Below are 23,763 nucleotides of genomic sequence, written 5' to 3'. Positions count from 1 at the left end.
TAGTATATATTACCTATATCCATACCTCACAGAGTTTATTGAGAGCATAAATAGGTTAGCCTTCTCTTTTGACTTAGTTTTTCATATAAGCACCTATTTTTTAATTATGTGGTAGATGCCTTGAAGTATGATCAAGAATAGGGCTATTACCCCTTTTACAAGATGGGCCCCAGGGTATTTTGGTTTGTAAGTCCTTTTGCTTGTTTTATATAGTTCTTCAGTTCTCTTTTATCAGCTGTCATTTTGTCATGTTGATTGTGTTACTATCTCTTGGATCCCTCTCTTTTTTCTGATGTAGTGTTTTTAATTTCCTGTGAGCTAGCAATCCAGTTTAAAAATTTCATCAGAATGAGTAATGTGTTTAAAAGAAACCTGAATCGACTCTGAGTGAAGGTCTAATAGGCTTGCCTATGAGTCAAGTGCCCAGAGCTGTCATGCTTGGCCTTGTGACATCTGTTTTGGTTGCTGAGATACCTTTTTTCCCCCTTCCTTCTTTCTTGGTTCTGCTTAGGGCAGACGTCATTGTATTTAATAAATTACAAAGCAGAAAATATGTAGACTACCTCATTTTAAAACCCTTCCTTTTAGGTCACTTGGTCTTTGTTGTTAATGTAATACACTTGTACCATCTATCTGAAGTTCATATATATAATAAAATATTGCTAATTAGATTTCCTGACATCTTTCCAAGTGCTTTTCTGTGAAACTGAATCATGCAAGTTAATGAGCTCTATTAAGCTGTTGTTTGCCAAAGCTGTTTCTTGCTCTTTATTCAAATCTCTATCATATATGAAGCATGCAGTTTCAAATTTATTTAAGTGTTGACAACATATCAGCATGTTTTATAGTCATTCCCAATGTACATTCATTATACCTCCAACATTGGCAAGAAATCTTCTTTGTCAGATATTTTTAGGTATTGTATCTACAATGCATAAAAAAGATTTCTGTGTTTAGAGGGGTTCCATAGGACCTCATCTTTCTCAGACTTTCATGTGTGTATATAAACCATCTGGGGCCTTCATTAAAAAAATGAAGATTCTAGGACCAGGATTCCAGAGTTTTTGCATTGGTAAGTCTGAGTTAGAACTAGAAATAGACATTATTCATAGACAACCTGATGATTCCGATATGGGTGGTCATTAGAGCATATTTTGAGAAATACTAGTCTTGACATACAAGGAACTCTTAACAAGGTAGTACAGCTTTCAGTATGTAGACAAGAACAGTATAATGATACGTGTAACCTGATTGCTATTTTATCTATAATTTAAACTACAATTATGTACCACATAATGACCTCGGTCAACAGTGGACCTCATGTACAGTGGTGTTCCCATAAAATTGTATCACCTAGTGACACTATAGCCATCTTCATGAGTGTAAGTACATTTTGATGTTCACACAACTAAACCACCTAACAATGTACTTCTCAGAATATGTCCCACTGATTTAAAGCTATGATATTATTTGAGGAAGAATTAGCTTTTTTGAATATTAATCTTACCATTTAAAAACACAACATCTTTTCATTTATTCAAATCTTCTTTGGTATTTTTCTATGATAATGTGGTTTCCTTCTTAGAGGGTTGAACATTTTTGGTAAGGTTTGTCAGTATTTATGTCTTCATTGCTATTGTCAATGGTTTGCCTTTATTAAATGTAGTGTATCTGGAATACAGGGAGCTATTTTGGTATATTTGAACTGTTTCCAGTGTATCATTTGTTCAGTCATTTCTTTTTTTTTTTTAAGGTATATAGTTATATTGTCTGCAAATGTATACTGACATTTTAAAAGTACATGGAATTTAGAAGAGTATATAATCAAGTTTTATATAAATGTATTTTTCATAGGTATTTTATTAAAATGTAAAACAAAATTTTTGAAATTATTGATCCAAAATGGACAATAACTTTGGTTTATTGATTTCTCCACAGAGAAACAAAATTCAGTACTGAGGAACCCTAAATTGTAAAGTTGGGCAAGTTTTCTGAAACAAGTAGCACATGATTTCATAGGTATATGTTTTCATGAAGATGTATAAAATTATATGCTTTAAACATCTGCGGTTTATTATGTCACTTACACTTCGATATAATTTTTCAAAAATCACATCACAAAACTTTTGCCTGAGCCAGGTTTCCCTTCCATAGTGTTCCCTTTGTTTGCTTTAACTGAAGATTTCGCTGGCAGTTTTTGCTAATAACCTTTGGAAGGAGTCTAGATCAGTAGTTAACATAGTCCCTGACAGGTAATAGACACCAGATATATTTAATGGATTGTAACTGAGTAACACATTGAATGTTCCTTCTTTAGCACAATTCTTGTGTTCACTCTTTGATGATTGTGAGAATAGAGTCCCCCCTCTGGTGACAGCTGCAGTGAGAAGATGAGTAAAGTACATGGGGAACAAGGAAGGCTTTTCTGGGGAGGTGATGGTCCAAGAAGAAGTTTGCCATGTAAATAAGGGGAGGCTGAGGGCTAGAAAAACAGCTAATAATTTCCAGAAATCACAAGTGAGGAGCCAAGTGGCACATTCTATAATCTCAGTAGATCAGGATGCTAAGACAAGAGAATTGCAAGTTTGAAGTCAGTCTGAGCAACTTAGTAAGATCCTGTCTTACTAAGTAAAAATGGCTGGGGATGTATGTAGCTCCGTGGTAGAGCACTTGGCCTATAGGGATGAGGACCGGAGTTCATTCCCTAGTACCACCAAAAACTTCTGTTTTTCAATTTAATATAAAAGATAAACTAGGCACTTAGGAAATTAGAGTAAACAGGTTACTAATGGCAGCCCATGTGTGGTTAGGTGCTTGAGTATGATAATAGAATTGATTCCAATATTAATTTTTATGCATTGAGCAAATGCTGATGAGAAAAATATTCAGATAGGAAGTACTGGAAAAGCAGAGAGAAGGGTGATTGGGAATAGTCTTTCATGGGGTAGTGGGAACAAGTCACTGGGGTAAATAGGATAGGATTTAAAGGACCCAGTAAGACAAATTCAGAAAGATAATAAATTGAGTGCTCGGTAAGCAAGGCTTTTACATTTAAGTGTTTATACTTTTATAAAAACAAGCATAGCATTGCCTAATATTTGCTAGAAGTCAGAAAGTTTGTTATAATGCCAGTCTTTTTTAACAGTAATAGTGGTTTTTTGAAAAATCTCAACTAGAGCTAATGTTGTATCTTAACTAGAATGTTGTTGAGGTATTTGTCCAATATGAGATGCTTTGTTTTTTTTAATAATTATTTTTTATTTGTACACAATACATTTATTTTGTTTATTTACTTTTATGTGGTGCTGAAGATCAAACCCAGGGCCTTGCATATGCTAGGCAAGCGCTCTACCGCTGAGCCACAGCCCCAGACCTGCTTTAATTGTTTTTAATGATGTGCTGAACATAATTAGTTGCAGGTTCAATCGTTATAACAGAATTTTACTTTGAAACTAGGATTTTTTTTTTTTTCAGTACTATGGATTGAACACAGGGCATTTTACCCTTGAGCTACATCCCTAGCTCTTTTTATTTTTTATTTTGAGACAGAGTCCAGCTAAGTTGCTAAAGCTGGCCTTGAACCTGTGATCCCCCCTGCCTCGTCGTCCCCATCAGTTGCTGGGATTATACACCCAGCTTCAGTTAGGATTTTATATTTGTGGCATTGTGTCATCAAAAGTTCATAATATAACTAACAACTAATATACAAGTATATCTTTTGTTAGTTATAAGGGTTCTTCTTAAAGATCTAGTGGCATTGTTTATTCATGAGGAAAATATAAAAAAGCATTTGGGATTGAGTTCTCTTAGTTTGCAGCTTTTGTTTTTATGAGATTTGGCATGTAAGTTTTTGGAATGTTAGATAATTGGAACTTCTTCAAGTTAAGTCCAATTCTAGCATTAATCTTTTTTGTCACTGATTCACAGATGTTCATATCCAGCTTTTATTGTCTTCAATTTAAAGTTTAATTTCTTAGAGTTGAAAAATGTGCAGAAATCCTTTTTCTCACCCCTCTCTGCATCCTCTTGATGAAGAGAGAGAAAAAGACCATATGGCTTGAAACCTTATCTACAGAGCAGGGAATCAGTAGGGAGTCCTTCTTTCCCTATTTGCAGTCCTAAATGGCAATCTCAGTGGCTTTCATTATTTAATATCAATATCAGTGCCACAGCAGCTGGTCCTAAAAGGAGCTATGTCTCTTAAAAGCCCTACTACTTTCTTCTGTGATATTTTCCCCATGGTTTGATATTTGGCTTTAGTTAGCACAAAAATCTCTTTTCTCAGTATTTCAAACTGCATCTTATAATTGATCCTTTCTTTTAAGAAATTCTCTTTGAATCTTGGCCCTCATTGGTGGCCAAATACTGGAATTTCCCATCTCTTCCAGCATTTACAGTTTAATGGAGTCACTAATGAAGTAGCCATTTCTATATTTGCTTTGTCACCATAGCAACTGTGTCTTGGTTAGTATACACCTGGGTGACTTCCTAATTTTGTTTACACAAAATACACTAATAATCCTGATTTCTACTCTAGAGGCAAGTGGAATGTTGCAGACTGGTGTTTTTTAATTAGCTGAATAAAAGTTATTTGGTCCCACTGCTGTATCCTGTTGGCACGCATCACATAGTCATAGGGTCATAGAAATTTTAATTTGGGAAAAATGATTCATATTCACAATATATATCAATAAAGTAGCTGACTAGAGAAACATTGCTTCCATCACCATAAGCAGCTTATTTAATTTCTATCCTAAACATTTTTAGGAGTCCAACAAATTGATCAGTGAGTTAGAAATTAAGACTGCTTAGTAATCTTGGGTGCTTAGCGTTAAACAATTTCAAATAATTTTGGTTATAAGCCTCCAATATTTAGTATAATAAATTAGAGAATTGGAAAGTACTTCTCATCACAATAATTATAAAGTCTTCTATTGTCTAATTTCTGCTAGGTCATCCTCCTTGGACTACATTATCTCATTTATTCCCTCCTACACACTCACTTTTAAGTTCTTTAGTCACTACTTAAACTAACACACAAAACTATTTGTACTTTTTAAATGTGTTTCTTTCAGATTTCACATAGTATAAACACGTCCTTTATAGAAAAACACATTCTTTAGTAGACATTACTTACAGAAAGTAGTTTATGGCAATAGTATTTGCAGTCTGAAGAATCCATCCTAACTTAAATGATGTAAAGATTATCACTGAACCATCTGCTATAACTTAAACCCCAGTGTTCATTCCTTACCTCAATGGCTTTTATCAGACATTCTCCATACTTTAAGCTCTACCTTGAGTTTGAATTAAATCTGTAAAAGCACACTTTTCTCATTTTGATCTGTATAAAAATACAGCAAGTTCATATCCTTACTTAGTCTTTGTTGGTTCTAAATATTGAATCAGAAGAAAAATGGGCCTATTTTGGTTTGTGTTCCCTTCAAATATAAATGTTCTAAAGTTGTTTTAGTTGCCATTTGAACATGTTACCTTGCTTATTCCAAAGACACAGACATTGATTGTCCTTACCTTCTGCTGGCAATATTGAATAAACCTTTAAGGAGAACAGGGAAAATAACTTGGTATAAAAATGCTACCATACTGGGGAAAAAAATGATACAGGAATTTGTGCTTTCTTAATGGTAAATTATCTTTATTAACTTCAAATATAAGGATGTTTACTAAAGCAGTATTTATAAAGATGTGCACAAATGACTCAAATCATATGAATAGCTGTCATGTCTTGAACATGCAATCATAGCTGTTTATAACCTATATTGTAATTTTTTATCATCTGCATGTTGATGCAGAAAATTTTTCTATGCATTTGGACTTATAGTTATCCCATGACTTATCAGAGCTATATATCCTGATATCCCAAACATTATGTGGAATCATAGGCCATAAAATAATAAAGGGCTGGGATTGTAGCTCTGTAATAGAGTACTTGCCTAGCACATGTGAGGCACAAAATTAAAAAAATAAGTCATAGAATGTGAAGTAATTTGTAAAAGAAAATTTTCAAGTAAATTCATAAATTGTCAAGACTCTTTTTCCTCACCTCTTGTTTAGTAATGTTTTTACTATATTCTAAATTCAATTGCCTTTGTATAAGACTAATATTTTAAAAAATTAGTTTTTTCACCAGACGTGGCAGCACCTATCTATAATTCCAGCAGCTTGGGAGGCTGAGGTAGGAGAATCACAAATTCAAAGCTAGGCCACAACGTATCGAGGAGTCCTTGCTCAAAATAAAAAATAAAAGAGGCTGGGTGTGGGGCTGAGATTGTGGCTTAGAGGTAGAGTGCTTACCTAGTATGTGTGAGGCACTGGGTTCAATTTTCAGCACCACATAAAATAATAAAATAAAGGTATTGTGTCCATCTACAACTAAAAAATAAATATGAAAAAAAAGGCTGGGTGTGGTTCATTGATTTAAGTTCCCCTATGCTTAATCTCCAGTACCAATGGGGAGGGGGCGTAAATTGAACTAGATAATATTTTATATATTTAGGAAAACCTGAATGAAGCATTTCTATAAGACCTTTTCCTACAGCACTGGGGATTGAATTGCAGGGGCGTTTAACCACTGAGTCACATCCTCAAACCTTTTTATGTTTAATTTTGAGACAGGGTCTCCCTAAGATGCTTAGGGCCTCAATAAATTGCTGAGACTGGTTTTGAACTTGTGATCTTCCTTCCTCATCCTACCAAGCCACAGGGATTACAGGTGTGTGCCATCACGTTCAGCTGTAATGCCTTCTTGATTCTACTAACATGAAAAATATTTGTTATTCTATAATCTTAAAAATATTGTCTTCAGTTCTTCATAGAAGGTTCTTTGCATGGTAGCCAGGTAACTTGATATAATGTTATATAATTCCTCATCAGATTATACCAAACCACAGCTTATTTATCGGTCAGTGAGTACACATTCTGGGGAGGTTAGAAAAAGGTGGTCATAGTTGACTGTCTTATTGAGAGGGCTAGCAACATGAACTGACAAAATTGTGAAAGTACAGAATCTTAGTGTAATAGTTACTCTTAGCACTTTATCAATATGCTAACATACAAGCCATCAGCATTTCTGTTTTAAAACAATTAACTTTACTGTACTAGTGGTAGTTCCCAGCATTTTTTTTTTAATTTTTAAGGAATTTTATCCAAAAAGATAAAATTTGTGAGATTAAGCTCTCAAAACCAAATTGATGAACACATTTCAATCCTTGATGAAAAGAAAAAGCTTTAATAATTTATCTTACCAATAACATATTAGAGTTGATCCTTTTGAGTTTTCTTCTTGGCTCATGACAAATTTAGGAGGGGTAAAAACATCTAAATTTTATTAATTTTTGTTTCTAGTGTTTCATTTGCAGTTTTAAATGCTAATGAAATTAGCAAATTAAAATGGAAATTTCAGCTGGCTTGGTACATGCCTGTAATGTCAGCAAACTAGGGAGGCTAAAGCAGGAAGATCGCAAGTTCTAGATCAGCCTTTGCAACTTAGCAAGACCCTGTCTTTTTTTTTTTTTTTAATTTTTTATTCTAATTTGTTATATAACAGCAGAATGTATTACAATTCATATTACACATATAGAGCACAATTTTTCATATCTCTGATTATATACAAAGTATATTCACACCATTTATGTCTTCATACATGTACTTAGGATAATGATATACATCTCATTGCAAGACCTTGTCTTAAAATAAAAATGTAAAAAAGAGCTATGGATGTAGCCCAGTGGTAAAGCAGCTCTGCCTTCAATCCCCAGTACCATTTCGAGGCAAGGTGGGGGGTGGGGTTTGTGAAATAAAAATTGATTATATTTGAACTATATGCTTTAATTTCTGTATTAGCCTTTGCTATAGTAATTTAAAAATTATAAAACGTACAAAATTGAAAATTTTTTAAAATAAAAATTGGGACTGGAAGGAATCTCATTGGTAAGCTTAAATTTGATACCACTATCTAGATTTTATTTAAATCCTTCTGGATAAGTATCTAGTTCTCAGATATTTCTAATCAAGGTGTATGTGGTGTGATTTGAGAATATTCAAAGGCCTAGAGATCCCAAACATTACACAGTGCCTGCAGTTGGCTAATTCAGTCATCCTCAGCACCACATAAAAATAAATAAAGATACTGTAAGTTCATCTACAACTAAAAACATATTTTAAAAAAAAGAATCCACTTTTCCCTCACACAAACCTTTTCCTTTAAAAAAAATTGGTTATCATGAGTAATCTGTATAATTCAGGGAACTGTTCCACTCAAGTACATGTTTTTACTTTTGTTGAACTTAGACTTGCATTCTTGTCACTATTAGTTGAAAGGCAAATAGTAGAATCAGGGATTGGTTTAAGTGCCTCAAAGGATTAAATTTTAAATTTTTTTTCTTATATTTAAAATCCAATGAATTTTTTGAATTGTATGTATAAGTAGCCAGGTTGTGGTAGCACTATACTCCCAACAACTCAGGAGGCAGGAGGATTGCAAGTTTGAGGCCATCCTGAACAATTAGTGAGACCTGTCTCAAAATAAATAGTATTAGAGATGTAACTCAGTGGTGGAGTTCTTGCTTAATGTACACGAGGCCCTGGGTTCAATCCCTAATACCAAAAAAGGGGGATAAATAATTACTCAAAACTGTAAGCTAACAAATTTTTGTCTTTTGGTACTGTGATTAAATTACTGGTTCTAATTTGCATTTCATGAACATTGCATGTTTTACCTGTATAGCACTTTAAAAAATTATCTTTGAAAATATCAAAGGCAATAGTTTTTATAGCCAAATATCCCCTACCAGACAGCATAAAGAATGAACACAGGTTCCATAAGTCTTGGTTCTACTATTGTGTGAACCAGATAATTATTAAAAGGAATGCTTACTCAAATAACTCCCATCCATTTCTGTTCAGTATGAGTATCAGGATCAGTGGTAACAAGTTACAGTGATAGCTAAAACACACTGAGTCTATATGGGACAGGTCATCCGGTAGTTAGTCGATTTGTAAGGACTATTTCATTTATTTGTATTATTAACCTCTTTTTTCCTTGAGGGCACCAAGATGTTAGAGAAGTTGACTCACTCGACCAGTGTCACACCTAGTGATTGACTGGAACTTAAAATCAGAATTGAGTTTCAGACTTTGCCATGTGATGGTATGGTACATTGTTTTATTCTAAGCATTATTCAAGGCCTTTCTGTATGCTATAAATTCACTTTAATCTCTGATTTTTTAAATGTAAAATTATCAGCATGAATCTTAATGCCAAAGCTGTCCTTTTTTGCTCCCTCTAATAGTGAGTTTTGTAAGTATTACTGGGCCTTTTGATAGAAGTGCTTTTACCCTCACTTCTGGGAACCATGCCAAATTATTTAGACATTTTACTTTTGTTTGTATTCGGAGAAGAGAAGTAAAATGAAAAGTTCTTAATGAAATTCAATGTTTTGTCATTCATCGTCCACTGGAATTTAAGGTAATTTCATTTCTAACAGAGAAAGAGTAGCTAATTGGTCATGTATTGAGGAACAATAAATGGTCCCTGATGAGCTCAACTTTTTTCCCCCCTCATATTTTTAGTTTTTGCTTATAATAAAATAGCAACTAGAGTGTGCAGTTAACAGGGGAAGCATAAGCAGTAAAGGATTTCTTCCATCAAATGCTATCCATACTCTTCCTTCCCCTTTCCCATTATCACACACTTGCATTTTACCTGCAGATCCAGACTTTACAGAATGAAAAGCAGTCTGCTTTCATTGGAGTGGTTGAGAAATCATGCCTGACTTGATCTAAAGAAAAAATATTGCAATGGGTAAATTGAAAATAATTAAAATTTGTAATTATTTGAAGAGGCAGTGTAAATCTTGGATGACCTATTTTCACATTTATAAGAACTGTAGTTAACTGTGCTGCCTTCCTCTGCCCTCCACAGTTTGGGCACCTGCAGTGCTTGTATGCAGCAGAGTGCTAGTGACTTTAGAAGTAATGCTCCACTTTAAGGTAAAACTAGCCACTAAACATACTCTCAAGTTCAAGATGATAGTTTACATAAGGAAAGAATATAAGCGAAAAGGGAGTTACATAAATAAAGATGTTTAGACTATGAGGAAAAATTCTTGTATTTTGGACTAAATGTTCAGTGAAGGTTTTTTGTTGTCTAACAGGTGAATAGATATTCTCTCGGCTGCTGCTAGTTTTCTTCTCCTAGAGAAGTGAAAATTAGATAAAGGACTGAGAGTCTTACAGTGTTCTGATGAAAAACAGAAGCTATACAATAATTAAAAACAACAAAAATAAGATGCCAAAAGTCTCCATTACATTAGCCGTCATTTATTTACCTTACTCTGCACATACCTAAAACTTGTGGGTGGCTGTTGTTTCTAACAAAAGTCTAGGATTAAACAAAGTCCAGTGTGAATCATCGTTCCCTTGCTGATTGTAGGCCCCTTGCAAGGTACCTTGCTAGCTAATGTAAGAGGCATACATATTTTGGACATCATGTATTTTCTTAAAAACTATAAATATTTAAAATAGGGATAGTATATATTTACCAAACTCAAAAAGATGTCTGAATTGCTTCATTATAATATGGTGAATTATGATTAGGAGATAAATGCTGGAAAAGGAATTTTGAATTTTTTATTAGTTTGCTTTGAGATGGGGTCTCACTGTGTTGCCCAAGCAGACCTTGAACTCCTGGATTCAAGCCACCCTTCTGCCTTAGTCTCACAAGTACCTAGGATTATAAGCCTGTGCCATCAGCCTGGCTTGGCATCTTAAACCACCCTCCCCATCTCTGATAAGCTGTATGATCATGAGCAAGTGTCAATTATGTTAGAACTTGGTTATTTGAGTTGTTTTATTTTCATACAGAAGAATTAATTCAGTATTCTTTTATTAAGAAGCAGCTAATGGGGGCTGGGGATGTGGCTCAAGCGGTAGCGCGCTTGCCTGGCATGCGTGCAGCCCAGGTTCGATCCTCAGCACCACATACAAACAACGATGTTGTGTCCGCCAAAAACTGAAAAATAAATATTAAAATTCTCTCTTCTCTCTCTCTAAAAAAAAAAAAAAGCAGCTAATGGTTGAATCATATGAGGTTCCTGGTTTTATGACTCAAATGTTATCAAGTTTCTATGTTGCACAGAGGCAGATTTTTTCGTTTTCTTTTATTCTTAGTCTGGGCACCAGCTAGAATGCAGTCCCTTAAGTCCATCAGCCAGTTCATGAATTGTCCCTCTGGGTGGGCACATGTGAATGCAGGTCAAAGGACTTGCCCTTCCTTCAGTAAAACTGTAATGTTGAACTGGGTGGGTTTTTCCTACTTGTCATGATTTTGCTGCTTCTAGTAATAAGTCTTTGTTGTTGTTTTGCTTTAAAAAAAAAAAAAACCACTATGGGATATAGATATACAGATTAGAGGGCTGCTAACTGGTGGCCTAGTATAGCTAGTGTTCAGGTTTATTTTTTGGAAGGGATTTTTTTTCTTTTGTTTTGGTGAGAGGGTTGCCCATTTTCTTAATTGAGTGAGTTGGCAATGTCGGATGGTTTCACATAAAACTCTGATTCTCTTGCACTTTGTTGAATAAAATAATTTGGGAAGAGCATACCTACATTCCTGCAGAATAGCAGTCATCTGTAGCAGAGCACTTGTAGCCCACCTGAGGTGGAGCCTGTGCTCTATTTCCAATTCACCATAGCCCCTCCTCTCACTCTTGCTTTCTGCTTTACCTGACACACTCTGTCCTGCAGTATCTAGTAGACATTCTGTAATGATAGAGGTATCTATGTTATCCACCATAGTGGCCACTAGCCACATATGGTTCTATGTACTTAACTGTAGCTAGTGTGTCTGAGAAACGGAATTTTGAATTTTATCCATTTTAATTAATTTATATACACACATATGGGATGCAGTATTTTCCTTTATTATATATTTCCCTAGAGTGAAAAATTAATTAATTAATACTAATACCTTATGTGTATCTCTTCTCTTCTATGCCAAATCTGAATGTTGGTGTGTTATCACCATGCCTGTTCTGGCAGCTAGGCATATGAAAGGGGTCTGTGCTTTCACAAAGCTTACAAATTATAAGTATTTGTAGGAGACACATTTCCAAGAAATGTGACATTTGCTATATGATCCTTCCAGTAGGCCTTCCAGATAAGGATATGTAATTTAATTCCTTATCAACCGCAACCCCCAAAATTGTCCATTGCCACTCAGATCCACATTCTAATAGTCTTGACATGTACTTACTATTGCAGTCCCTCTAAGAAACTGTCTTTGTTCCACTCCCCAGTTTTTGGAACTTTCTAAAATATGCTAGGCTGCTTTAGAATTTTTTCATAGTAGTAAATCAGCTCAGCCTTCACCTGGTTATTTTATTACCTCAGCCTTCTGTCTACCTATTCCCAAGCTGTACCTTCTTCCAGAACTTCTTTTTTGTTTCCTGACAGGATGGAGCGTGTGGGTGCTTGCTCACAGGCAGTCCCAGTGCTCCACTGTTTTTCCTGATTCTATCTGCTGTTAGACGTTTTTCTTTCATCCTACAAATGTCAGCCTCTTTCTCTCTCTTGGGAGGCACTGTGTACCTCCATTCATTGCTTCATTCTCTCCCTTTCAAAAATGAAATCTAAATTTAAGAAAATACACACTCTTTTGTAAAACCTGTCATTTTAAGAATAACATAAATATTGCAATCAAATGTAGCTACAGCATAAATGATAGATGAATGCTAAAATGATAATTACATTATGAAATAACTCCCACATTTGCCATTGCTAGTGGAAACATTTGTTATTCGGTGTTGTTTGAAGTTGTTTAATTCTGTTGCTGATAACCAGATTAGCAAGGCAGTATTTCATAAGGTTTTCTGCTTAGGCATGAAAGTAGTCTATGTGTATAAAATCAGACATTATTATGGCATTTGTTAATATGATATTTGACCTTTTCCTTTTTGATTTAGTTGTCCAGTTAAGGTGTTATTTATTTGCTCAACAAATATTTATTGAGTTGCTGTGATATATTTGCCAATAAGTATTAGCTAAAATTTGTAGCCTTTACTTCCCGGATCTGCCAACAGCTTAGAGCCATAATTTGGCATTTTTCCATTTTGTCAAGTTTTAACAATGTTCATCTTCTGAAATATTTGAGGGATGTAGCTGCTCTCATTTTTTAATAATGCCAAACAATTTAAAAATTGAATTTCCAGTTTAGTATAACTCTTGATAAAGCATAATAATGAAGAATATCTTTAAATGATTTTGGTAAGGGTGATTATGGACCATGATTATTATCCTAATAACTAGTGATATTGACTTAATAGGCATTTTTTGTGTGGATGTGTGTGGGGGTAGGGCTGTTATAAGGGAGAGTCTACTCTTGCTTTGTGTGTGTGCATGTGTATGTATGTGAGAGAGAGAGAGAGAGAGAGAGAGAAAGAGAGAAAGGTTAGATCAGTTTTTGGCAGGCTGATGACTATCAAGAAGAAATTATTTATTTTGAACTGAGTTCCATGGGATTTAATTAGAGGCTGTATTCTTTTATATGAGCCAGCAGAATGCATTACAATTCTTACTACCCATATAGAGCACATTTTTCATATCTCTGGGTGTATACAAAGTGTATTCACACCAATTCGTGTCTTCATATATGTACTTTGGATAATAATGAGCTGTATCTGATGTATGGTCTGAATTCTGTTATATGGGACCATATAGAATGAAAATCTTAATTTCAGTTCTATTGTTGGCTTTATCATAAGAAGAAAGTAAGATTGGGACGATAAAGGGAAAGCTCTTAACACAGTTTCCAGAACATAGTGCTCTTTATTTTTATTTTTTATGTTTTTTTTAAATTTTTTTTAGTTGTAGTTGGACTCAATATCTTTTTTTTTTTTATTGGTTGCTCAAAATATTACAATGATCTTGCCATATCATATTTCATACATTTGATTCAAGTGGGATATGAATTCTTATTTTTACCACGGGTACAAATTGCAGGATCACATTGGTTATACATCCATGTTTATATATACTGCCATACTAGTGTCTGATGTATTCTGCTCCCCTTCCTATTCCCCCCTCCTCTCCCCTCCCCTCCCATCATCTCTCTCTACCCCACCTACTGTAATTCATTTCTCTCTTTTTTTCCCCTTTCCCCTCACATCCTCTTATATGTAATTTTGTATAACAATGAGGGTCTCCTTCCATCTTCCATGCAATTCCCCTTCTCTCTCCCATTCCCTCCCACCTCTCGTCTCTGCTTAATGGTGATCTTCTTCTCATGCTCTTCCTCCCTGCTCTGTTTTGAGTCGCCCTCCTTATATCAAAGAAGACATTCGGCATTTGTTTTTTAGGGATTGGCTGACTTCACTCAGCATAATCTGCTCTAATGCCATCCATTTCCCTGCAAATGCCATGATTTTGTTATTTTTTAGTGCTGAGTAATATTCCATTGTGTACAAATGCCACATTTTTTTAATCCATTCATCTATTGATGGGCATCTAGGTTGGTTCCACATTCTAGCTATTGTGAATTGTGCTGCTGTGAACATTGATGTAGCTGTATCCTTATAGTATGCTCTTTTTAGGTCTTCAGGGAATAGTCGGAGAAGGGGAATAGCTGGGTCGAATGGTGGTTCCATTCCCAGCTTTCCAAGGAATCTTCATACTGCTTTCCAAATTGGCTGCACCAATTTGCAGTCCCACCAGCAATGTACAAGTGTACCCTTTTCCCCACATCCTCGCCAACACTTGTTGTTTGACTTCATAATGGCTGCCATTCTTACTGGAGTGAGATGGTATCTTAGAGTGGTTTTAATTTGCATTTCTCTAATTGCTAGAGATGGTTAGCATTTTTTCATGTATTTGTTGATTGATTGTATATCCTTCTCTGAGAAGTGTCTGTTCAGATCCTTGACCCATTTGTTGATTGGGTTATTTGTTTTCTTATTGTTTAATTTTTTGGACTCAATATCTTTATTTATTTTTATATGGTGCTGAGGATGGAACCCAGGGCCTCACACGTGCTAGGTGAGTGCTCTACCTCTGAGCCACAACCTCAGCCTCAATATAGTGCTTTTTAAATGTCTGTTTTCATGTGCTATCAGTTTGTTGGTGTTTTAGCTCTTTGGTTACATGGCCTTGTAAACTTTCTCTTTGATGGGAAGAAATAGGAGATAATGCTCTCTATTTTTATTTAGTTCCCCACCCACTTGATACTGGGGATTGAACTCAGAGTCGCTTTACCACTGAGCTACATCTCAGTCCTTTAAAATTTAAAAAAAAAAAAATTGAGACAAGATCTTTTTAAGACTGTCCTTGAATTTGTCGTCCTCCTGCCTCAGCCTCCTGAGTTTCTTAGATAACAGACATGTGCCACTGTATCCAACTTTAATGACTCTTTAAATAATAATATTAAACTCAGAATTCAGTGAAGTTGATTTTGACTATTCCCTTAAATAGTAAAAAAGCTAAATAATTTTGTGTGGCCCAAGTTATACAGTGATAGTAATTGTTAGTCATTATTTCTTTTCTTTTTTAAAATTAATTAATCAGTATATCTTACAGTAGACTGCATTTTGACATAAAACTGTACACAAGTAGAGCACAACTTCTCTTGTCATTATTTCTTGTCCAGAGAAATGAGTTGCTCTTGGTGCCATTCAACATTAGGTGTTTGAATCTATGTTAATCTTAAGTGTGAGGCATAGAGAGTAACTCATATCTTTATATAAAACTTGCTGATTAAGAAATATTAAAATCAGCATATTACAATGACTCAGCCACATCAGTGTTTATAGCAGCTCAATTCACAATAGCTAAACTGTGGAATCAACCTAGGTGTCCCTTAACAGATGAATGGATTAAAAAATGTGGCACGCACAAACACACATTCACACAATGGAATATTACTCAACCTTAAAGAAGAATGAAATTATGGCATTTGCCAGTAAGTGTATGGAGATGGAGAATATCATGCTAAGTGAAATAAGCCAATCCCCCATAAAACAAAAGCCGAATGTTTTCTCTGATATGTGGATGCTAATTCGCAATGTGGTGGGGTCAAGGTTGGGGGGGGACTAGGGAAGAAAAGAGTTACCTTAGATTAGGTAGAGAGGAGTGAAGGGAGGGGAGGGGGATATGGGGGTAAGAAAGATAGTAGAATGAATCAGACATTATTACCCTATGTACATATATAATTATACAACCTGTGTGATTCTACATCATGTACAACCAGAAGAATGAGAAATTATACTCCATTATATATAATGTATCAAAGTGCATTCTACTGTCACTAATTAAAACAAATAAAAAATATTTAAAAAAAGAATTTAAGATAGAAGGTGTTAGTTTTTCAGTTATCTTTTTTCAATTGTAGTAGCAGAGTAAAAGGAGCATCTCATATACAGATTTTCTAGTAAAGTGAATTCTATCAGTTTTATAGTAACACAGTCTGACCCCTCTTCTTGGGTTATAGTTGCTCAAGCCAGAAATCTAAGCCCAATTATTCTTACTGCCTTTCTTCCTCTTTTGTACCCAAGTTCAGTTGAACAATTTCTATTGAATCTCTCTTCAAAATATTTTCTTAATTTGCTAAACTTGACTTTTACCTCTTTAGCATCACCCTCATCCAAATGAGTATTATTTTTCCTCTGTATTAGGACAGTAGCTTTTCTAGTTTCTCGGCTCCATGTTTACTCCACACCATCCTGCAAACAGTAGTCAGAGGAGTATTTTAAAAACACAGGTCTGGTCACTTTTTTACTTTAAAATTCTCTGATTAAATTTAAGCTTCCTAAAATAAATAAAGTTAAGCTTCCTGAATATGATCTATGGTATAAGATAGATACCTGTAATTTTCTCTCAAGTGTTTAGTGTGTTTGCTGTAACAACTCAGGCAAATAATTTAGAGACTATTTGCAAACTTCACCAACTTGAGCTTCCAAGAATATAATTCTCAGTTACCTAAAATTTAAATTAAGTTTTTTTTAAAGAAATAAAGTTGTGTTTAGAATGCATCCATATTCAAACCTATTTAATTTTTAATACTTAAAAATATTATGCTTTGACAAAATAACTATGATTTATGATGCCACAGCATTTATCTCATAAATGTATATTTCCAAGCACTTTGTCTCCAACTATGGAAAATGTAAAAAGATACAGTTAAATCCTAACCTTCTATGAATATGTATATTCATATTCATAATGATGCTAAGAATCAGCACCAAAAACTTTTTAGAAGATTTGTAAAACAAAGTGACCACAGAATATTGCTTTTCTATTATTGTTTCTTGAAAATGACATCATATTTTTAAATTTTCTGCAAAAGTCAAAGCCCATTTTAAAAAATAGTCAGGACTCTTAGCTTGCTTGCAGTTCAGCCCAGCACCTCTGTATGTGGTTTGGCTATTCTGATTTGCAAACCAAATAGTTCCAAATCATATTATTCTGATAAACCCAGGTAAACCTTCTTTTGACTTTGAAAGCCTGTTGAGGTCAGTAATGTTTAATTTAGTACATTGTTCAGTGATGAAATGGAGTTGCAAATTGTTCTGACACTTCATGAGATAATGTTAAATGAATTATTTAGTGTTAATTAAAGAACCTGCTAAATTATTTTAAACCAGTCAAGGTTAATTAAGGTATTTTAAGATTTGGTTCTTGAAAAATAGGCTGTATTTTCAGTTCCTAACCTTTTGAGCTTGTAATCATAAGATGCCCTCTTTTTATTAAAACAAAACCCTTGAAGTTGACTTTTTTGAAGTACAATGCAAAGGTTGAATTTTTATATTAGCTCTTTATTTTAAAGCAATGATCATTGTTTTTCTTTATTTAAAAGATTAAATATTTTGAGGTTACATATATCATGCCAGTCTGGATGGTGAAACTGACTTTTAGAATTGCTGAAAAATTTTTCTGTAAAGGAAAGTATGCCACATGGACCTGAGTCAGGAAGCAGTGGCTACAAAAAAATTCTTTAGAAAATATGTGTGACATACGAAAGGCAAAAGTAATATAGTACTTACTATTTATGATTGCATATCCGGTAAATTTCTGAAGATATTTCCAGAGTATTTTTTTAACATTTTATAAAATAATCATTTAAAGCTTAAGTATGGATTAATAAATGAATGAATTTAAATATTTACATTTCCATATAGAAATAAGTATACTGAATTTGGGTTTCATGGTAAAGTATACCTAATACCTAATAATGTAAATTTCATATATAAAAAATAGTTGGTAGACATTGAGTATCTCAGTATTTTGCTGTTACATACCTAAAAATAAACAGAATAGAGAATTATCTTCATCCAAGATGATTTATCTTTATCCGTATTTAGTAAGAACATTTTACAATAGGTACTTTTTGTACTTCGAGGTGTCTTTTTGAATTTTAAATGAAAATTAGCTTTAGTACTTGTTCTGTTGAACCATGAATTTAAAGTCTGAGTCAAATTTTATATAATATACAATTTTGAGCATGTATTATTTTTGAATGACCAACATTTTATGGCTTTCAAATTAACCATCCAAAAAATAATGATATTTTGTATTTATTAGGTATACTTCCTTTTTTATTATAAAAGTAATAGATGCTTATTGCAGAAAGTTTAGAAAACATACAGAAATCTTAAAATGCACTAATACTGATCCCTTCCTTTTCATCTTTCATGTTAATTTCACCTTTTTTAAAAAAAGATGCTTTCTTTTTGTTTTTATTAAGTAGGCAATTTTCTAACATGTTTTTCAATTTCTTTGCTGTGACCATTGCATCCCACTCCTTCCTTTTGGATTTATTTTCCTTCACCCGAAAGTAAACCTTTCAATAATTCTTTTAAGGATGATCTGTAAATGTCTTAAGGGTTTTGTCCAAAAATACTTTTATTTCATTCTTGCACTTTACTTACAAATTAGCTACCTATGAGCATTTTCTTAAATATACTACATATTTATATTCTGATACCCTACTGATGAGAAATCCAAAGATACAGTGAAACCTTTTTTTAAAAAATTTTTTAGTTGCAGATGGACACAATACCTTTATTTTATTTGTTTATTTTTATGTGGTGCTGGGCAACCCAGTGCCTCATGCATGCTAGGCAAGTGTTCTACCACTGAGCCACAACCCTGGCCCCACCTTTTTTTTTTTTTTTTTTTTTAAGCTGCACTTTTCTCCTCTTAAAACAGTTTTTTTGATTAGCAAATGAATTTCTCTTAACTCTTAAAGTAAGAAATAAATGTTTGAATGTGTCTTTCCACATTTAATACAAACAAAATATCCTAAGTCTGTTACTTGAAGATGTATGTTCAGGTATTATGTTTTATAATATGCTATACATGGTGTCATGCATTTTATGGCTGTTTTCTCAAAGGCAATATTTCAAATTATATTTTAATTTGGATGTAGTCCTGTAGTAGTTTTAGACCATTCGTATCTTTTAGAAGTCTGTAATCACCGAAATGTTCTGTATCTGTACTAGCCAATGAGACCTTTGGTGCTGATTACTAGATACTAGACCTTAGGTGCTGATTTATTCCATTTTGTTAGCCTTTATTTCTAATTAGATAAATGGAAATTTTGAATTAGCAACTTGATTAATTTTAGTTTATATAGTTTATTTTTACTTGTAGGGTTGGTTGGTTAATTGGTTGGTTTTCAGAAATTTTCAGGTGATTGGTTTCTGGTTTTTAGTAGTTAAGATTTGCCTGTACAATATAGGATTAAAAGTAAGTTATAGACTAATGAAGTAACACAATAGTCATATATTTTCACTGTGGTTTTTGAATGTTCTAGTAAGGGTAGTATAATAATCTGAGGTTTATACATTAATTGGTATTTATTGAATAAGAATTACAGAAATAAGTCTTCAGGTTTCATTCTGCTAAACAAATAAGTGTATATAATGCTTTCTGTTTTTCAGATTGCAAATAGAAGAATCTTCCAAACCTGTAAGGCTATCGCAACAACTGGAGAAAGTTGTAACAACAAATTACAAGCCTGTTGCTAATCATCAATATAATGTAAGTTTTCTGCATGTTTCTCTTTATTCAGTGTTATATCTTTATTCTTTTCTGTATTATAGATTCTTAGGTTTTGAAAGTACTCATCAGTCATAAGCCTTACCCTCAGGTGTTTGAATACCTAATCCAGACATAGTAAGGAATATGACAATTTGCTAAGCATAGAAAACAGCTTGCCCTATATCATCAGCCACACCTTAAGAAGACAACCATTGTTCAAAGTATCTTGATATTCTTTTTTTTTTGCGCCCCCCCCCCCATTTTTCTATACCTTTATATTTGTTCATATGAGATCTTAATGTATTGACAAAAAAAATTAAAGGTCATACATAGATGTGTACACTTATTATCTATCAATGTTTTTTAAAAAATTAAATATCATTCAGAAATTTTAAAATGTCCTGGAACAACAGTAATTTTTCTCAATGATAATTAAGATCACTTTGCTCACAGGTATTTTTACTATCTCTTACTGCTGTGCAAAGGGGGGACTGCTTATATGTTTTCAACCTTTTTTATTAAAGTATATTTTATACATACTTATATAATATATAATGTATAATATAATAATACTTATATATTATGTATACTGGCATATTATTTGGTGTTTACACTTCTGAGTGCTTTATAACTAGTGACACATAATCTTCATACCTACCCCATGAAGTAACTACCACTATTATTATTAGTTTATAGTTGAGGTCCTGAGACTCAAGGAGGTTAGCTTATTTAAGGTCACACAGTCGTTTATCATTCCAGATGTAAAACCTAGATAGTGTGGCTTAAGAATCAAGCTCTTAACCACCATGATTATTGCCACAGGATTAACAATGCTAAAACGGCTAAGGTTTGGAGGTTTGAAGTACCTGTAATGCAAGAAGAAATGTAATGTTTTTTAAAAATATATATATTTTTAGTTGTAGATGAACGCAATGCCTTTACTTTATTTATTTATTTTTTGTGTGGTGCTAGGGATCCAACCCAGTGCCTCACATGTGCTAGACAAGTGCTCTACCTCTGAGCCACAACCCCAGCCCAAGAAATGTAATGATTCGATGAAGGTCAAGTGAAGTAGCAGTTAACAGTTGAACTCTTGTATCCTACTTTGTTGCTTAAGATCCCTTTTGATACTGAGCATAGAAAGAATGAAAACCTCTTTTAAAACTGACCTTAGGTGTCCAGACTTATTAAGTACCACAGAACAGTGTCTGCCAAAATACTACTTTATGGTATTTAAGTTTCTAGTGGTTAATTTGCATGAGACATAGCAAAAGCTTCCAGGGCTAAACAGGCATGTAACTGAGCAGAAGACTGAGGCTTACAAAGGCAAATGCTGGGGAGTGTAAGAACTGTGTACACCTATTCCTTCTGGAGACATTCAGATGTTTAAAAAAAAAAAAAAATTGCTGCACTGATTAGATTAGACAAGGCAGTCCACAGTTCAGCTGCACAGCTTTTTGTTATGCTTTATGGGGGAAAAAAAAAACTAAAGAAGACCGGTAAAGGGAGACAATAGTGTCAGATAATACAAGAGAGGTATTTTTCTGTCGGGTGTAGATAAGAATCTGCTTCTCGTCCTCTTCTGCCTTTTCTACTCCTAGTTGGGTGCACAGTTATGCAATGTCTGATTGGGATGTTTTGAGAAATGTGTTGGTAGGCAGTTTGATCATTGTGCAGACATATAAAGGGTACTACACAGACCTCAATGGTATAGCTTGCATCCCTTGGCTGTATAATACTGTCATATACGTGGTATTTTCTTGACTGAAATGTTGCTATGCTGTACATAATTGTACACATAACTTCCTGGAGTTAATGGAAATAGAAAACTAAAATAATGAAGGTCTTATTTGTCTTTGCCTTTCTTCTTCATGGTGTGCTTCTCCTATAACCTTTGACTCCACTCTTCTTCTCTTATGGGCCAGTCTTCTATATACAGTTTCCACTCTTTGTCACAGGGAGGATAAGATAAATAGCACTTTCCATAGGCTGTGAAGAGATGTAACCTTTCTGGAGGGAATTTTAGTAATTTGTATCAAAAGTACTATTTAAAAGGATTTGTCCTTTGACTGGCAATCTTGAATATAGGAATTTATAATAGTAAAACAAATGTCAAAAAAAATGTATGTACAGTAATGTTTCTCTATGTTGTTTAAGATAGAAAAACACTGGAAACAAATATCCAGAATTGGAGATTGGTGAAATATCTGACGTCATTGGTTTGGGATGGTAGGAACTAGAGTGATTTTATTCTAATTTTCCTCTTTTTAAAGTCTTTTTTGAGTTATTAGAATTGTCACAGTGCGTGTGGATTGTCTGACTTGTTATCATAAGCGGTAAAATTCTATTAGGATGCAAAGGGGGAAAGCTAAGTGTTATGGCCAGGATGGCACCCTACCTCAGCTGTCTAAGGTTTGTCTTCTCTCAAAAACAAATATAAATAAGTCCAAATGCTTTGTATTCTGAACTCCTTGTCAGCCTTTAATATTGATGTTTCATTTCAAGGCACGAACCTTTGTGAAGGTTGTCATAGTACAAGAATCGTTATAGTAAAGAGTCACATAATAATCTTTGATTAAGATTTCATTTACATAAAATCAAAAATTGACTATAATCTATTACATTGCATTTGAATAAATGTTTAGTAATTGTTTTCTATGGGAGTGTATCTGAACGGGTAGAAGCACCTGCACAGCTTTAAAAACATTCAGTATTATAGTATAATGCCTACTGTGCAAAGCATATGAAACTTTTCTTATATATCAGAAGGAAACACTGATTTTTTAAAAGATTGAGTAATAACATAGTTAATCAGGAATGTTTTAGACATTGCATAATCAAGATTTTTAATGAAAAATTTTAAGCCCAATATTATATTTACAAAGTTTTGCAAAGTGTAAAAACATGAAGCCTATTCTTTCATTTTAGTGTTTATGGTTCTTTGGATGCAATTTTCAGAATAAAAATGAGTAGATATTTCTTCAAAACTTAGAGGGTGAAAATTGTATATGTACTTGCAAAAGTATATCTTTTTTCTTTAAAGTGTTGGGGTTGTAGCTCGGTGGTAGAGCACTTGCCTTGCATGTGTGAGGCACTGGGTTCGAATCTCAGCACCACATAAAAATAAATAAATAAAGATATTTGTCCATCTATGACTAAGAAAAAAAATATTTTTTTAAAAAAGTGTTGGGGACCAAACCTAGGACCTTGTGCATGCTAGGCAAGCTCTTGACCACCAAGGTATAACCCTAACCCTATCTTTACATTGATTAGAAAGAAACTTCCTTGCATTTACACCTAGAAAAATTTTCACCCACCTATGGCATATGGAGAAATTTGCATATACATAGAGACTATACAGATATATGAACTCCTACTTTGTACTTGGAATTATTCTAAGCACTGAGTTAAAATTTTTTCTTTAGTTCACATACTGTCTGTATCATAATACCCACCATACTTGCCATTCAGAAAGCATACATTAGGCCAAAAGAATTATATAATCAGCATTATCTTTTAGAACACCCCTTCCTTGAAAGCATTATCCTGCAAACCCTCCTTTTATGAGAAGATGACCCTTATGTTTCTGTGGCCTTGCCTCCTCTTTCATTAAGTTTCAGAAACTGAAACCAGTTCATGTAAGTCAGCATTTTCCAAAGTATTTTGAAACACTGATTTGTTAGAGTCTCCTTAAGGTGTGTGGGGCGGGGGGCGGGG

General features: G+C 33.9%; 1 protein-coding gene across 1 annotated transcript in view; it reads left to right on the top strand.

Annotated features, from left to right (window-relative positions):
* The window catches only part of Gtf2f2 (general transcription factor IIF subunit 2), a 153,497-nt gene that overhangs the window by 108,872 nt on the left and 20,862 nt on the right, over positions 1-23,763 (top strand). Inside the window, exon 6 of the mRNA XM_015484311.2 lies at positions 19,947-20,046. Within this exon, the coding sequence (XP_015339797.1) occupies positions 19,947-20,046 (100 nt within the window). The remainder of the gene's footprint in view (positions 1-19,946; positions 20,047-23,763) is intronic.

The sequence above is a fragment of the Marmota marmota genome, unplaced genomic scaffold, assembly GCF_001458135.2.
Source record: "Marmota marmota marmota unplaced genomic scaffold, marMar, whole genome shotgun sequence".
Lineage (NCBI taxonomy): Eukaryota > Metazoa > Chordata > Mammalia > Rodentia > Sciuridae > Marmota > Marmota marmota.
The sequence above is the reverse complement of the archived record's forward strand: the minus strand, read 5'-3'. Positions and strand labels throughout refer to the sequence as shown.